This window comes from Prunus persica, chromosome G4 (assembly GCF_000346465.2).
Source record: "Prunus persica cultivar Lovell chromosome G4, Prunus_persica_NCBIv2, whole genome shotgun sequence".
In the NCBI taxonomy this organism is placed as follows: Eukaryota; Viridiplantae; Streptophyta; class Magnoliopsida; order Rosales; family Rosaceae; genus Prunus; species Prunus persica.
In genome coordinates, this window is record NC_034012.1 from 8,182,568 (window position 1) to 8,197,222 (window position 14,655).

Here is a 14,655-nt window from a genome sequence, read left to right on the forward strand (position 1 = left end):
CTCTGAAACCAGGTGCTTTGTCGGAGCTTCTGGGAATTTTAATGAAATTTAAAAAACAAAGAGAGTTCCCTTCATTATTATTGACTCGAATGTTGAATGGGGGGTTGAGTTTAATGTTGTAAAAATGGTCTTTAAACAAATGCAATTGCAAAAATGGACAACCATCATATGTTGCAGGCATGCAGTTAACTAAAACAGGGTAAAATTTCAAATCACCTTCATGACTTAATTAAAAGTGAATTCTGCTGTCAAATGTTCAGCTCAGGGAAAACTATGCAATAAAAATGAAAATGAAAATTGCAAAGGCATTTAATGGAAACTGGTGCAGGGAACTGCAAAGGCAAATGAAATTTGTAACTAGATAATTCCATTAAAGTTTCTGAAAAGCAGAAGAATAAATAGTGCAAGAAATACTAGATAACAAGTGTGAGAATGTGAAGGTAAAAAGTCCCACATTGGAATGTTGAGAAACATAGCAAGGGCTTATAAGGAGTTGGGTTACTCCCCCCATTGCCAATTGGTTTTGGGGTGGAACCTCAACTTCCTTCATGGTATCAGAGCCAGATTTGAAGTATCCGGGAAAAGATGAGCGTGAGGCTTGAAAACCACCACCACGAGGGAATGAGTGACCACTATGAGAGGAAAAAGATACAGATTGAGGTGTAGGAAGAATACCAGCACCAGGATTAGGAACAACAGGTGATGTCCGACTAATCATTGCCACCATTGGTGAATGAATAGATGAAACTCGAGCCTCAGCAGCCTGTTCTGCAGCAAGAAGTTAAGTACGAAAATCCTTAAAAGATATTGATGTTTCATGAGCCACAAGGACAGTCTTTATCATGTCATACTCAGAAGGAAGGCCATTGAGCACTGAAATCATAACATCATCATCCGATACCGGAACGCTAGCAATCGCCAACTGATCCTTGATGTGCTTGGGACGAAGGAGGAGGCACATGAAAATCTTTACGCTGGACACGTTCTCGAATGAAGTGGAAATCAATATCTAAGTGTTTGATTCGTGAATGAAACACTGGATTTGAACTCAAAGCTAAGGCAGAGAGATTGTCACAATGTAGTACAGGAGGCTCAGGTAGAAACTCATGCATATCAGCCAACACTTGACGAATCCAAACAACATCAGCTGCTGTATTGGCTAATGCTCGATACTCGACTTCCGTAGAGCTGCGAGAGACCGAGCCATTGCCAATTGGTTTTGGGGTGGAACCTCAACTTCCTTCAGAGTATCAGAGCGGGTTAGCCCACGTGTGAAAGCCCAACGGCCACACGTGCTCCACGTCACCCAATATGTGTTGTCCACGTGTTAGGCTTGAAAATTCGCCACACGTGCGGGGGCGTGTGAAAATGTGAAGATAAAGAGTCTCACATTGGAAAGTTAAAAAACCTAGCAAGGGCTTATAAGAAGTTGGGTTACTCCCCCCATTACCAATTGGTTTTGGGGTGGAACCTCAACTTCCTTCATTTTGGGGTCAAGCTGCAAAAGATTTCCTGGAAACAATTTTGTGCGGAAATTCCATTTTATCTCCATAATTTTGCTAATTTCTACTATGACCCCTTCATTTTTTCCGTTATTATTTGCCACCTTTGTCTTGGATCGCTTGGTTTCTATAATGCAAATTTATCTTCACAGGCCCAATCGGTTCTTTTCCTCCGCATGCCCATTCGTTAGTTTATTCCAATTTCTAATTAATACCAACAAACTAAATTGTATTTTTATTTTATTTGACAAAACGATATTTCAAGCTATATATTTTAAGCTATTCTAATATACAAGGAGGAGACGCGATTGGACTTAATTTATTTCTTGATAACTTAATCTTTCTTCAATATTTCAAATTACTTGGTTAACTTTAACATACATTTTGAAGAAATCAAACATAAGTTTTTTGGAGACTTTTTTTTTAATCAAAAAGAAGTAAATTTCATTAACTGGAAGCATTGGTTACAATATGGTCATCAATAATACAATTCATTAACCATACAGGGGCTTTTTGGAGACTTAAAATAAGTTGTTTGGTATATATCTGTAAAATGAAGTGCAAATAAAAATAAAGTATTTCACATTAAACCATTGCAAGAGGGAAAACAATATTCCAAATTTTGTTTAAGTAAGAATCAACTCTTTGGTATATGAATGGGTAATTTAAGGTTTACAACATATACTTCACATAGGATGGGCATGATTCGAATTGGATCGGTTTCACCTCAAAATTATGGCCGAATCAATTATAATATAACGATTTGGTTTGGTTTGATTTTAACAAAAATCATGAAGAAAACCAAATCAATTTAAGACGGTTTATTTCGGTTTGGGCCTAAGCCCAATTCTCTTTTCTTTTGTATTTTTTCAACAATATTAGCCCAATTACAACCCAACAGATGCACAACTTGTCCCATACTTAAATCATTTTCTAGGGTACGAAACCATCCTAACGTTCAACATGTCATAAAACTTCAAATTTCATAACTAATATTAATTCAAATATCCATATATAGTTATTGCCTAATTAGAGTATTACACATGTAAAATAAAAATAAAAATAAATAAATATACACATAAACGGTCCAATTTAGTTTAGGTCTGTTTACAAAAGTTCAAAACTAAATTAAACCAAATCATATACGGTTCGGTTAAATTTTTTAAACCATCTAACTTTTTCTTAGTCAAAACCAAATCAAACAGTAATTACAGTTTGAATCGGCCGATTTCATCAGTTCGCCCGAATTGATGCCCACCCTTAACTTCAAGATGTTACGGATTCCCTTTCAATGCACCAAAAAGCCAACATCGTTTAGAGTATAATCATAAAACTCAAGTTTTTATTATAACCCAGGATTTCTTCTGAACTATTTGAAAACAAAGGCAAAAAATTTTGGTACAACCGTACCAGTTCATGGTTAAATCACCAATTTAGCCAATAGTTAATACCTGACCTGGCGCGAAGAAACCAAACGTTTCAATGTTTTCAAAGCCACTTGTAAACTTCAAGTTTATCCCTAGAAATTAGAAGAAGATACAAAATCCGTTGAAACACTAAGCTACCCGCCAACGTCCCATCTCACCTGAGCCTTCGGTTCTTCAAAGTCTACTGTAATTCCGCAGATTTACAACGTGCCCTACACTTGTTCGATCAAATTCCCCACCCAGACCAGCGTGCCTCGACTCTGTTGATATCAGGCCACACCCCTTGAATTTTCTTCAACAACCCAACAACTCCAAGCAAACTTATAATTCAATCACATCTTTTTTGGATACTATGAATAATCTTATGTCATTGTTTCCTAGCTAAGACTACAAAGTTGTAGACAACCTGCCAAATACATTTTGTAATGGTAGATAGACGCATGAACAAGCACCAGAAAGATGATCTACCGAGCCTCTATTATTGAAATGGAATTATTCGCTGAACACGGGTGTGTCCTTAATGGTGATCCAGAGACACTTCGTTCAGTGTAAAAACCAGGCTGATTCGGTGGAGGCAAGGTAACATCACTGCTCAACATTAGAACCACAGATGACATGCTTGGTCTATCTTCAGGAACTCTTTGCACACATAACAGCGCCACATGAAGACACCTTAACACTTCTGATATGGTGCACGAATCATGTAATGTCTTATCAGTCAGTTCCGAAGCTTTATCTTCAATCCATAGTATCCATGCCTTCAAAAATTAAAACATATACGATATGTTATTATGGTCACATGTCATTGAATTGAAGGAGGTGCTTAGAAGATTGCATCGCCTAATTCACTAGTTTCTTTAAAGTAAAATGATAGTACTTTAATGCTTTATACTAACATGTCCAAGAAGGTTAAGGTGGTGATCTGGATGAGAAAATCCCCTATTCTTCTTCCTACTCAACATCTCCAGCAGTATAACTCCAAAGCTAAACACATCAGATTTCATCGAGAAAATTCCATCTACTGCATATTCGGGAGACATGTAACCACTGCACAATCAAATTGCAGTGAGTAAGAATTTCGACAAAAACAATACAATGTAAATTGTAAACCATACAACAGGTATACTTACTATGTTCCAACTACTCTATTTGTATTACCCCGACTTTGATCACTTCCAAATGTTTTAGCGAGGCCGAAGTCTGAAATCTTAGGGTTCATACTATTATCAAGCAGGATATTGCTAGCTTTCAAATCTCTATGGATAATCCTTAATCTAGAGTCCTGGTGAAGATAAAGAAGCCCTCTAGCAATTCCACCAATGATGTGAAAGCACGTAGGCCAGTCGAGCAATTTTTGTCCTTGTTGATCTGAAGAAAACTTGAGACTGTTAACTCAATGCAACATTGAATCCTTGTATATATAAGATTAAAGGTGAAGCATGGTATGACTTAAAAGCCATATGGTTGGCATCAGAGAGCACCATACCAAAAATAAAGAAGTCCAAGCTTTTGTTGGGCATGAATTCATATATCAAGATTTTTTCCTCTTCTTGAACGCAACAACCCAAGAGCTTTACAAGATTGCGATGTTGAAGTCTTGCTATCAGTATAACTTCATTTTTGAACTCTATCATTCCTTGCCCGGAATTCTTCGAAAGCCTTTTTACTGCAATTTCTTTCCCTCCGATCAATGTACCCTATGGATCATCATTTATAAAACTCTTAAAACTTGTATCACAGATTAGCTCACTTTAGTTGCATAAATTTATGTTACCTTGTACACAGGTCCAAAACCACCTTCTCCCAGCTTGTTGCTGCTTGAAAAGTCATTGGTGGCTTTAGCTACGGTTCTCAAATCAAATAGCGGTAACTCCACGTCTTCCCTGTCTTCTCCAAGGTAATCTTTTGTGCAATCTATGCTTCTAACTCCTGAAATGACAGGGAGATCTCCTCAGCATGGATAAATAGATGTGTAAGAATTATATTGGTTAATCAATTGGTCAAATCACAATATGCCATGTGTTCCAATTTAATTGGTTAAACGCGAAACCGTAAGCCAAATCTTGGAACACAAGAAAATCACACACTATCGAAATAATCTAATGCAAATTTCATAGTAGAGATACTTTGGTTTTATTTTTTGTGCCTGAATTTTACAATCATGTATTTGAAAGAATCCAGGTCCGCGTTTGAGATATTTACCTTGATTTCTGAGTTTCTTCTTCCGTATATACAATAACAATCCAATTAGTAACGTTCCCCCAAGCAAAACTGCAGAGCTGATGAGAATTCCAGGGAGCTTTTTCTTGATGAACTTACTCTTTCGCTCAATATAATCTGAAAGATTACAATTAAAATAAAACTTTCATGCAATTCGGTAAGCAATCTCGCATTTTGCAGTAATTGTGAATCTAACACCAACTTATGTTAGCCATTATTTGCATAACTGCAGACGAAGCAGCAAGGCCAACCGAGGAAATAACCACCATTTGTGGACCTAGATCTAGGTAAAGCTCAATACTTTTAACTATGCTGCTTCTAACTGCTGCCCCCATCAAAACCCCATCCAAAAGAAAAACATAAAAAGTTGACAAAAACTCATTTTCCCTTAACCTTTAAATATATTGTGACAATGTTATCCAGTTTGGCTAGAAAATCAAAAACAAGATCAAATAAAAGTCTAAGAGCTACCAAGTTCTGAAGCTGCCATCCGTACATAGAGGTCTTGACTACCACCGGAAGTGAATTGTCTTATGTCAGTGAGGTTACCAAACCAAAGCAAACAGCCAGTTCCTCCCTCCCTGATATCTAAATTTGCATATGCCGTACATGAGCAATTTTCCAAACATAATCCCTCACATTCCTTGAGGCTCATGCTCTTATCAAACCATGAGGAAGATGTCTCTGGCAATTTAACCCCAGTGTACTTTAGGAAGCCATCTCCGTAGCTGCAAGCCAATGGAATCTTTCGAACACACCCGTCAGACCAATATCCCGAATTCCAATCTTTTGGAGATTTTGGTACAAAGCCCTTCAAGCATGCACACAAGGGAGAGACATTGACATCGCAACTAGTATATGCACCACACAAGGCATAATTTTCACACCGATCTGCTTCCAATGCAGAGGAAAGTTCCCAACTACGTGTTTGGTGCACCCATGTATATCGCTGCGCAATGCCTGATGGATTCAATATATCTCTTGAGAACATGGACCTCTTTAAGAGCCTGTACTTATAATAGATCTCATCCTTGTTCAACACAAATTCATTCTCCGATGTTGGGTTTGCTCGTGTTTGTGGAGGACGTGGATATGCTGTAAAATAAAGGCCGTTCCATGAGCCTGCTGAAGCCACTATCTTAGCTCCTTTCATAATATCAACTTGTGGGAAACCACGACGATCCATCCGTAATGAAAACTCTCCTGGAGCAGGATCGTCTCTGCTCCTACAAGACGAGACGTACCTCTCTAAACCAGTAACTAAGTCCCAACCAAGCTTCATTTCTGGTAGTAATGTGTCACAAGGATAATCAAAACTCTGCCACAACAAGTTAACAGGGTTGGTTTCATTTCCATCTTTCACAACAAGATTTCCTGAATCCAAGAGTTGTGATACTGGATTCCCTGCAGTTGTTGATGAATTTGATGACCATATAATCCTGTTTGTGCTATTGAGAAGGACTAGAAGTCCTTGCTCAGTGACCTTCAAAACTCCTGAAGAATCGCCAAGTGGTGTTTCTCTGTTGGCTACCCATACAACTGTCTCAGTATGAACAGATTACCATATTCCTAAGTATCGACCTTTTGATGTACCAGGGCTAAAGAATCCCAGTTGAAAGCTTCCACCTGCTGAAACTAGAGTTTCACCGTCTCTCATAGATCGACTTGGAGTGATTGTGTCTGGTGTGGAAGCTGAGATACTTAGGAAAGAGAACAAGAAGGAGCACACAAAAAGGCTTTTCATGGCTTGCATTGATATTCTGAGACTAAATATTTTGATACCCAAAAAAATTAGCACATAAATTAGGCAGAGAAGATGGAAGAGCTAAAAACTAAAAGTAAAAGACATGTTTCTATACTGATAATAACTATGCTTATGTCAATTTCTCTGGGTTTGAAAAGTTGGCCTCTTTGAAAGGTCGTCATTGACTATGGACCATTAGGACCGTTAGGAAAATAACAAGACATGTTTCAGAAGTTGCCGTATGCCTTCTATTGAGAAGGACTCGAAGTCGTGTGGTTGATTCCCCAAAACTATAGGATAAATTATAGATAAAATAAATAAATAAATAAAACTAGACACAATCACTCCACGTGGAATGACATGGAATCAAAAGTACTGAAAAACGAAGATGTAGTAGGAAGCTTCTCCCTACAAATTATAAGATGCAAAAGCCATTAAAACAATAAAATAGCATGCTTTCAAAGCTACCCATCAACGCCTTTCACCTCACCTGAACCTTAGGTTCACGGTAACCCCGCCTATTTACGACATGCCTGTCACTTGTTCAACTAAATTCCCGAACCAAATCGGCGTGCATAGACCGTGTTAATATTAGCCCACACACGACATGAATGCATAAAGCTTTTACTTCTATCGGTTCGGTTGCAAGTGATAACTTATGGAACAACCATTTGGGGCTGCCATTTGAATTCAACAAACATGAAATTACATGTCTCTCACATTTTTAACAATTCATACCTTTTCTGCTTGTTGGTTGACAGTTTTGAACACTTCTATATATACCTTGGGGAGTAAGAACATAATTAAGTTTTTTTTTTTTGGGGGAAAGAGATTGTATTTAACAAATATCATAAAATGTGTACAATGTCAATGGATAACCAGAATAGTTAATCCACAACCCAAAAGTAACGATCAGGAACAGAAGTAGAATCTTAAATTTTGTTAAATAATTAAGTTAAATACATGGCAAAGCATACCCCTTAAATTTTCTTCAACCCAAAAACAACCCCAAATCCTTTCTTTATTGTGCAGTTGAAACTGTTCCAAGCAAAACTTATTATTCAGTCACATCTTTCTTGCATAATATTAATAATCTCATGTCATTGTTTTCCAACTAAGGCTGTAGACAACCTGCCCTATACAATTTTGTGATGGTAGACAGAAGCATGAACAAGCACCAGAATGATGATCTACCGAGCCTCTATTATTGTAATGGAAGTATTCGCTGAACACCGGCATGCACTTAAGGGGGATTCAGGGACACTTCGCTCGGTGTAAAAACCAGGCTGCTTTGGTGGAGGCAAGGTAACATCACTGCTCAACATTAGAACCACAGATGACATGCTTGGTCTATCTTCAGGTACTCTTTGCACACATAACAGCGCCACATGAAGACACCTTAACACTTCAGATATGGTGCACGAATCACGTAATGTCTTATCAATCAGTTCCAATGCTTTATCTTCAATCCATAGTATCCATGCCTTAAAGAATTGAAACATATACAATATGTTAACTGGGTGGCATGTAATTGGAGCATTGCTACATCAACCCTCTATACTGTTATATGGCATGTCATTGAAAGAAGGAGGTGCTGAGAAGATTACACCGTCTAATTCGCTAGGTTCTTCAAAGTAAAATGATAGTACTTATTAACGCTTTATACTCACATGTCCAAGAAGGTTAAGGTGGTGATCTGGGTTAGAAAATCCCCTGTTCTTTTGCCTACTCAACATCTCTAGCAGTATTACTCCAAAGCTAAAGACATCAGATTTCATCGAGAAAATTCCATCTACTGCATATTCGGGAGACATGTAACCACTGCACAATCAAAATAAGTTGAGTAAGAATTTCAACAAAAACAACACAATGTAAAATGTAAACCATAGAAAATATACTTACTACGTTCCAACCACTCTTTTTGTATTACCCCGACTTTGATCACTACCAAATGTTTTAGCGAGGCCGAAGTCTGAAATCTTAGGATTCATATTATTATCAAGCAGGATATTGCTAGCTTTCAAATCTCTATGGATAATTCTCAATCTAGAGTCTTGGTGAAGATAAAGAAGCCCTCTAGCAATTCCACCAATAATGTGGAAGCATGTAGCCCAGTCGAGCAACTTTTGTCCCTCGTGATCTGAAGAAATTTTGAGCCTGTTAAGTCAATGCACCATTGAATCCTTGTAGAATAACATTAAAGATGGTATGACTTAAAAGCCATATGGTTGGCTTCAGGGAGGACCATACCAAAAATAAAGAAGTCCAAGCTTCTGTTGGTCATGAATTCATATATCAAAATTTTTTCATCTTCTTGAATGCAACAACCCAAAAGCTTTACAAGATTGCGATGTTGAAGTCTGGCTATCAGCATAACTTCATTTTTGAACTCCCTCAGTCCTTGTCTGGAATCCTTTGAAAGCCTTTTCACTGCAATTTCTTTCCCTTCTATCAACGTACCCTATGGATCATCATTTAGAAAAGTCTTAAAACTTGTATCACAGAATAGCTCACTTTAGTTGCATAAATTTATGTTACCTTGTACACAGGTCCAAAACCACCTTCTCCCAGCTTGTTACTGCTTGAAAACTCATTAGTGGCATTAGCTACGGTGGTCAAGTTTAATAGTGGTAATCCCATGTCTTCTCCAAGGCAATCTTTTCTGCAATCCATGCTTCTGACTCCTGAAATTGGGTGGGAGATTTCTTCAGCATGGATAAATGTAAGAATTCTCTTGGTTAATCAATTGATCAAATCACAATATGCCATGTGTGCCAATGTAATTGGTAATTTGCTTAACCCTAAACCAAATCTTGGAACACAAGAAAATCACACTACCTAAATTAGATACTAACAACTTTATCTAATGCATATATCAATCCAATCATGCATTTGAAAGAATTAGGGAAAACATTTGAGATATTTACCTTGACTTCTGAGTTTCTTCTTCCGTCTATACAATATCAAGCCAATTATTAAAGTTCCCAAAAGAAAAAGTGTAGAGCTGATGAGAAGAATTCCAGGTAGCTTTTTCTTGTTGAACTTGCTCTTTTTCTCAATTTGATCTGAAATATCAGAATTGAAACAAAATTTTAATGCAATTCGGTAAGCAATTTCTCATGTTGCAGATGAAGCAGCAAGGCCAACTGAGGAAATAACTACCATTGTGGTTTTCATGTCATTCGGCCTTTGATTATGGACCTAGATCAATAATTTTAAACATGTTGCTTCTAACTGATGCCCCCATCAAACACACTTCCAAAAGCAAAACATAACAAGTTGACAAAACCTCATTCCCTTAACATCTAAATATATTGTGATAATGTTATCCACTGTTGGATAGAAAAATAAAAATAAGATGAAATAAAAGTTTAAGAGCTACCAAGTTCTGAAGCTGCCATCCGTATATAGAGGTCTTGACCACCACCGGAAGTGAATTCCGTTATTTCAATGAGCTTGCCAAACCAAAGCAAGCAGCCAGTTCCTCCCTCCCTGATATCTAAATTTGCATATGCCGTACATGAGCAGTTGTTCAAACATAATCCCTTGCATTCCTTGAGGCTCTTGCTTTTATCAAACCATGTGGAAGATGTGTCTGGCAATTTAACCCCAGTGTACTTTAGGAAGCCATCTCCCGAGCTGCAAGCCAATGGAATCTTTCGAACACACCCATCAGACCAATATCCCGAATTCCAATCTTTTGGAGATTTTGGTACAAATCCCTTCAAGCATGCACATAAGGGAGAGACATTCATTTTGCAACTAGCATATGCACCACACAAAGCATAATTTTGACACCGCTCTGCTTGAAATGTAGAGGAAAGTTCCCAACTATGTGTTTGGTGCACCCATGTTAATCGCTGCGCAATGCCTGATGGATTCAATATATATCTTGAGAACGTGGACCTCTTTGAGAGCCTGTACTCATAATAGATCTCATCCTTGTTCAACACAAATTCATACTCCAATGTTGGGTTTGCTCGTGTTTGTGGAGGATATGAATATGCTGTAAAATGAAGGCCGTTCCATGAGCCTGCTGAAGCCACTCTCTTAGCTCCTTTCAGAACAACAGCTTGTGGGAAACCACGATGATCTATCCGTAATGAAAACTCTCCTGGAGCAGGATCGTCTCTGCTCCTCCAAGACGAGATGTACCTCTCTAAACCAGTAACTAAGTCCCAACCAAGCTTCATTTCTGGTAGTAATGTGTCACAAGGATAATCAAAACTCTGCCACAACAAGTTAACAGGGTTGGTTTCATTTCCATCTTTCACAACAAGATTTCCTGAATCCAAGAGTTGTGATACTGGATTCCCTGCAGTTGTTGATGAATTTGATGACCATACAATGCTGTTTGTGCTATTGAGAAGGACTAGAACTCCTCGGTCAGTGACAGTCAAAACTCCAGAAGTATCGCCAAGTGGTGTTTCTCTGTTGGCTACCCATACAACTGTCTCAGTATCAACAGTGTACCATATTCCCAAGTATCGGCCCTTTGATGTACCAGGGCTAAAGAATCCCAGTTCGAAGCCTCCACCAGCTGAAACTAGACTTTCACCGTCTCTAATATATCGATTTGGAGTAATTGTGTCTAGTGTTGTTGGAGTGGAGATTCTTAAGAAGGGAAATAAGAAGTAGAACACAAAAATGCTTCTCAAGGCTTGCATTGTATACTTGTATCGAAAAAAAATTAGCACAGGACTTCTCCAGAGAAGATGGAAGAACCAAAAACTAGAAGTAAAAGGCATGTTGTTATCCTGATAAAAACTATATGCGTATAGTTGTGAGACTTTTCTTAATTGACCCGAATCCCTGGTTTGGAAAGTTGGTCACTGTGCAAGAAACTCATGGACTATGGACCATGAGGACATACCATATGTAAGGCCTTTTCACATGTCGAATGAAAAGACCTGGAAACTCACACATGACAAATACATGTCTCCCAACTTATGTTTCAGAAGTCGCATTTTTCGGTTAACATGTTGTATTTAACCTTTCCAACCTCAAAAATAGTCAAAGACAGCCACCATGTGTGCATGCGGAAATATAACATTGGTTTTCTTGATCCCGTTTCACATTTCTGTCACATTGGTTTTCTTGCTCTGGCATAATTAGGGCAGAAATTAATATTTTTTGTCAACCAATTATGATGAAGATGTAGGTTTAGGCCGCACTAAAAATATTATATAAAAAAAGACCACACTGAAATAAAATTAACAAAAAGTCATTGTCCGCATATTTACCTGTCCTGGGGCGAAGAAACCAAACTTTTCAAGTTTGTCCCTAGAAATTAGAAGAAGATGCAAAACGCCGTTGAAACATTAAGATCAAATGCTTTCTAAACTACCCGCCAACGTCCCATCTCACCTGAGCCTTCGGTTCTTGAAAATTTGCTGCAATTCCGGCGATTTACAACGTGCCCGTCACTTGTTCGACCAAATTCCCCATCCAGACCTCCGTGCATGGACCGTGCTAATTTCAGGCCACACGCGACATGGGTTTCCAAAGGAATCTATAAAGCTTTACACTTCATTGAGAGGTCGGCACATTGTTCCCGATAATCTTCTTCTTCTCTCGGTTGCTAAGGCCTGCGCGTCTTTGGGTGATCTCAGAGATGCTAAAGAACTTCATGATGAAGCAATTCGATTTGGGTTTCATTCAGATATCGCTTTGGGTAATGCCATGGTTGATATGTTTGGAAAATGTAAATATGTTGATGGGGCAAGGCAGGTTTTTGATGACATGCCGGCCAAAGATGTGGTTTCATGGACGTCTTTGTGTTCTTGTTATGTAAACTGTGGGCTGCCTAGAGAAGGTTTGGTGGCTTTTAGGGAGATGGGTTTGAATGGAGTGAGACCCAATGCGGTGACTGTGTCTTCAATCCTGCCTGCTTGCTCAGAATTGAAAGATGTGAATTTGGGCAGAGAGATTCATGGGTTTGTGGTCAAACATGCAATGGAAGAGAATGTATTTGTTAGCAGCGCACTTGTCAACATCTATGCTAGTTGTCTGAGCATTAAACAAGCTCAAATGGTGTTTGATATGATGCCTCAACGAGATGTTGTGTCCTGGAATGTACTTCTAACAGCGTATTTCTCGAATAGAGATTGTGAAAAGGGTATAGCTCTGTTTTGTAGGATGAGAAGGGAAGGCGTTAAATTGGATGGTGCTTCTTGGAATGCTGTTATTGGTGGGTGCCTGAATAATGGGCAAACTGAACAGGCACTGAAAATGCTTGGACAAATGCAAGAATCAGGATTTAAGCCCAATCAGATAACAATTACTAGCTTGTTACCAGCTTGCAAAGATTTGGAGAGCTTGAGAGCAGGCAAAGAGGTTCATAGTTACATCTTTAGAAATTGTTTGATGGAGGACTTGGCAACCACAACAGCTCTAGTTTTCATGTATGCAAAATGTGGTGAGTTGGAACTTTCGAGGAGGGTCTTTGATATGATGCCAAGAAGGGATACAGTTGCTTGGAATACAATGATCATTGCAAACTCGATGCATGGGAATGGAGAAGAAGCCTTGCTGCTGTTCAGAAAAATGTTAGACTCCAGGGTGAAGCCAAACTCTGTTACTTTTACTGGTGTTTTGTGTGGTTGTAGCCATTCGCGGCTAGTTGACGAAGGCATCATGGTTTTTGATTCAATGAGGAGGGATCACTCAGTAGAACCCGATGCAGATCATTATTCCTGCATGGTTGATGTACTTAGCCGTGCCGGTCACCTAGAAGAGGCATATCAGTTCATACAGAGAATGCCAATGGAACCTACACCTGGTGCTTGGGGAGCATTGCTTGGTGCCTGTAGAGTGCATAAAAATGTGGACTTAGCAAAAATTGCAGCAAACAGGCTGTTTGAGATTGAACCCGATAACCCTGGTAACTATGTATTATTGTCCAACATTTTAGTTACTGCCAAAAGATGGGAAGAAGCTTCAGAAACTAGGAAGTTGATGAGAGACAGAGGAGTGACAAAAACACCAGGTTGTTCTTGGGTTCAGCTGAGAAATAGAGTCTACTCTTTTGTTGCTGGTGACAGGAGCAATGAACGTAGTGAGGAGATGTACAAGTTTTTGGTTGAGATGGGTGAGAAGATGAGATTGGCAGGGTATGTGCCCAACACAGATTTTGTTCTGCAAGATGTGGATCAAGAGGAGAAAGTGGGGATCCTTTGCAACCACAGTGAGAAGCTTGCTGTTGCTTTTGGGATACTCAATTTGAATGGTGAATCAACAATTCGGGTATTTAAGAACTTGAGGATATGTGGGGACTGCCATAATGCCATCAAGTTTATGGGCAAGATTGTTGGTGTGCAGATTATAGTCCGAGATTCGTTGAGGTTTCACCATTTCAAAGATGGAGATTGTTCTTGCAGAGATTTTTGGTGATTTTCAGTGTCCAGGTTACTGTGTTGAATGATGTAAATCAATTGGAGCAATGCCATCCTAAGCTCTAAACGCCAAAGGGCGTGGATTGATGTGTGGACTGACTTATAAGTAAGACTGAAAATTTTCAGCACCACTAGAAGCCAACATAAGGTTAGTGAATTAAATTAATCATTAACTGTGTTGGCGGGTCAAGATTATTCAAAACTTGATACGGATCTGCAAATGACATGTTCTTCTAACACAAATGTAATGATGTCGGATTAGTGTATGCACGAATCATTCAATTCCGACAAGATAATCATGCTTGTGTTGGTAGAAGAAAATGATCCTTGTTTTTGGGAATGTCTCCATTTCTTGATATAATCCATTT

General features: G+C 38.7%; 2 protein-coding genes across 2 annotated transcripts; one reads left to right on the top strand and one right to left on the bottom strand.

The window, feature by feature from the left end:
- On the bottom strand, positions 2,382 to 11,560 carry LOC18781335. Its single transcript, XM_007212439.2, is given in 15 exon segments — positions 2,382 to 3,687; positions 3,826 to 3,976; positions 4,060 to 4,297; positions 4,416 to 4,626; positions 4,704 to 4,858; positions 5,132 to 5,266; positions 5,621 to 6,974; positions 7,244 to 7,301; positions 8,088 to 8,377; positions 8,564 to 8,714; positions 8,796 to 9,033; positions 9,144 to 9,354; positions 9,432 to 9,577; positions 9,821 to 9,958; positions 10,276 to 11,560. Coding segments are annotated over 15 exon segments (5,055 nt in total). The 3' UTR covers positions 2,382 to 3,393.
- Positions 12,004 to 14,627, top strand: LOC18779251 (putative pentatricopeptide repeat-containing protein At3g13770, mitochondrial). The gene has a single exon (XM_007213544.2). The coding sequence runs from the start codon at positions 12,225 to 12,227 to the stop codon at positions 14,283 to 14,285; it is 2,061 nt and encodes a 686-aa protein (XP_007213606.1). The 5' UTR covers positions 12,004 to 12,224; the 3' UTR covers positions 14,286 to 14,627.